Source organism: Nicotiana tabacum, chromosome 11, assembly GCF_000715075.1.
Source record: "Nicotiana tabacum cultivar K326 chromosome 11, ASM71507v2, whole genome shotgun sequence".
NCBI lineage: Eukaryota > Viridiplantae > Streptophyta > Magnoliopsida > Solanales > Solanaceae > Nicotiana > Nicotiana tabacum.
Genome location: NC_134090.1, coordinates 86,068,902 through 86,070,812, shown reverse-complemented (window position 1 = coordinate 86,070,812; position 1,911 = coordinate 86,068,902). Strand labels below are relative to the sequence as shown.

General features: G+C 37.7%; 1 protein-coding gene across 1 annotated transcript; it reads right to left on the bottom strand.

Annotated features, from left to right (window-relative positions):
• Positions 1-549: 549 nt before the first annotated feature.
• Positions 550-1,527, bottom strand: LOC107762262 (ethylene-responsive transcription factor ERF025). The gene has a single exon (XM_016580616.2). It carries the CDS (start codon positions 1,448-1,450, stop codon positions 845-847), a length of 606 nt encoding a protein of 201 aa, XP_016436102.1. The 5' UTR covers positions 1,451-1,527; the 3' UTR covers positions 550-844.
• Between the last annotated feature and the right edge of the window lie 384 nt (positions 1,528-1,911).

Sequence of the window (1,911 nt, the reverse complement as noted above, 5' to 3'; positions counted from 1 at the left end):
TGTAATGACATAACTTGTTGGGATGCATTTTATAAAAAAGTTCATTCTTTTATAAGGAGAACGAAAATCAAAAGACATAAAGTAGCGCTGCTTATTTTAAAATGATGATTTTAATACTCTGCATATATTTGATCTCTTATATGTCAAACGCCTTTTTTTTTTTAATTCCGTCGTATATATTGAAACAAAGATAGTACTAGACATTAGTAGTTAGTAAGACAACTATTAGTACTACGGAATGTGCGATATCATATTATTAATGAATAACATAGCTATCATATCATTCATTATGTCAACAACAAAAAATAAATCTCACAGCTGTTGACATATGCATTTATTTTTTTTAAAGTAAACTGGACATATTAATATATTAAAGGCATTTATTACTCCACACTTGAAATAGCAAGCTCTCTTGACCCCATTTACTTGGTTCCTAAGAGCTTCATAGTACCCAGATGGAAGTCATATTTTTTATGACTACTGCTTCATCCGTACTAGTACAGTTTTAAGTTTACCCAACAGACTTCATCAAGATTAATTACTCGTACATTACAAGAAAAGGGACTTCTCAACTATAAACAATAATGAGAGTCCACACACCAAGTTTATATGGGTGTATTCATTTTGAAGAAGTTACGCAGAAATTGAAAACAATTTCCTTTGACTTCTGAATTAATAGTTTTGATTTTTGAGAAGTCAAGTTAATTGTTTCAATAAAAGTAAAGTAACTTCCTTTTTTGCTGAAAGAAGAAAAAAGAAATACAAGTACTCGTTCACACCCACTTAACTTTTACTAATAGTGGTTCCGTTATTCTAGTTCTGGACTGTACATGGGGGCCATAGTTTAAGGATAGCTCCAGAGACTATCTGCATCAGAATTTTCAGGTGATTCATCGTAAGATGTTGACTGATGCATCCTTGGCGGGCTAACAAGCATTGCCTCTGCCATTTCGTCCAGCAATTTTGGCATTCCAAAAATTTCCTCTTCATCCACAAATGTAGCTGCTACAGTAGTCGATGCCCCTTCATAATTTTCAGTTTCAGCCAGCACTTCATGACTATTGCTTTCTGAAATTGGAGGTGCTCTAGCAGCAGCAGCATTTGCAGCAGCAGCACGAATGTCCGTGGCCGAAAGAGAAGCCGGGACGGGGTACGAGTAAGCGGAATCTGGGAAATTTAAGGGAGCATCGGGACCTTTTAATGCCAAAGCTGCAACGTCATATGCAGCAGCAGCCATCTCAGGAGTGGAGAAGGTACCTAGCCAAATACGCGTAGTTTTTCGAGGCTCGCGAATTTCAGACACCCATTTACAGTTCCTTTGCCGAATTCCTCGAAAATTCGGATGCCTACGAGGTGATAGTACATTACCACTAGCAGAGCCAGTGGGGGAGAAGTTTTCTGAAGGGGGAGGATTGTCGCTTGGCGTAACGTCAAAGAAATGATCAGCCATGCAATACGACAAGTAGTGGAGATATTGCTACTTAGGCTTCTTTGGATATTGGATGATTGTGAGAGAGAATTTGGGCTATTTTAAGGTTGGACAGTAAGCGTGGGAATGTCGCGGATCACCTGCTTATGTTAAAACCCAATAAAGGCACTTGTTTTTGACATGTGCTGGCTTTGGAGCGCACACGTAATTGGGGCAAGCTAATAACTTAGCTGTTAAATGTGAAGCATAGCCTATTTCTAAATCAGGTACTTATGTCAGGCAATGTTTGCTTGTGTCGCACCAGGTGCCAACATCGTAGCTTGAAATTTTGAGTCATAAGAAATTTTAGCCAATGGAAAGCTAGAATTAGACACGTTATAAGCACCTTATGATGTCCATTTAATGTCTCATCACAATATTTTTTGATGAGGTCTTGCCCTAAACCGAATGAATTGTTGACCATTATATTTTTAATATATAAA

Coding starts and splice junctions, on each gene's coding strand:
- LOC107762262 (XM_016580616.2), bottom strand. CDS start 1,450: ATGGCTGATCATTTCTTTGACGTTACGCCAAGCGACAATCCTCCCCCT.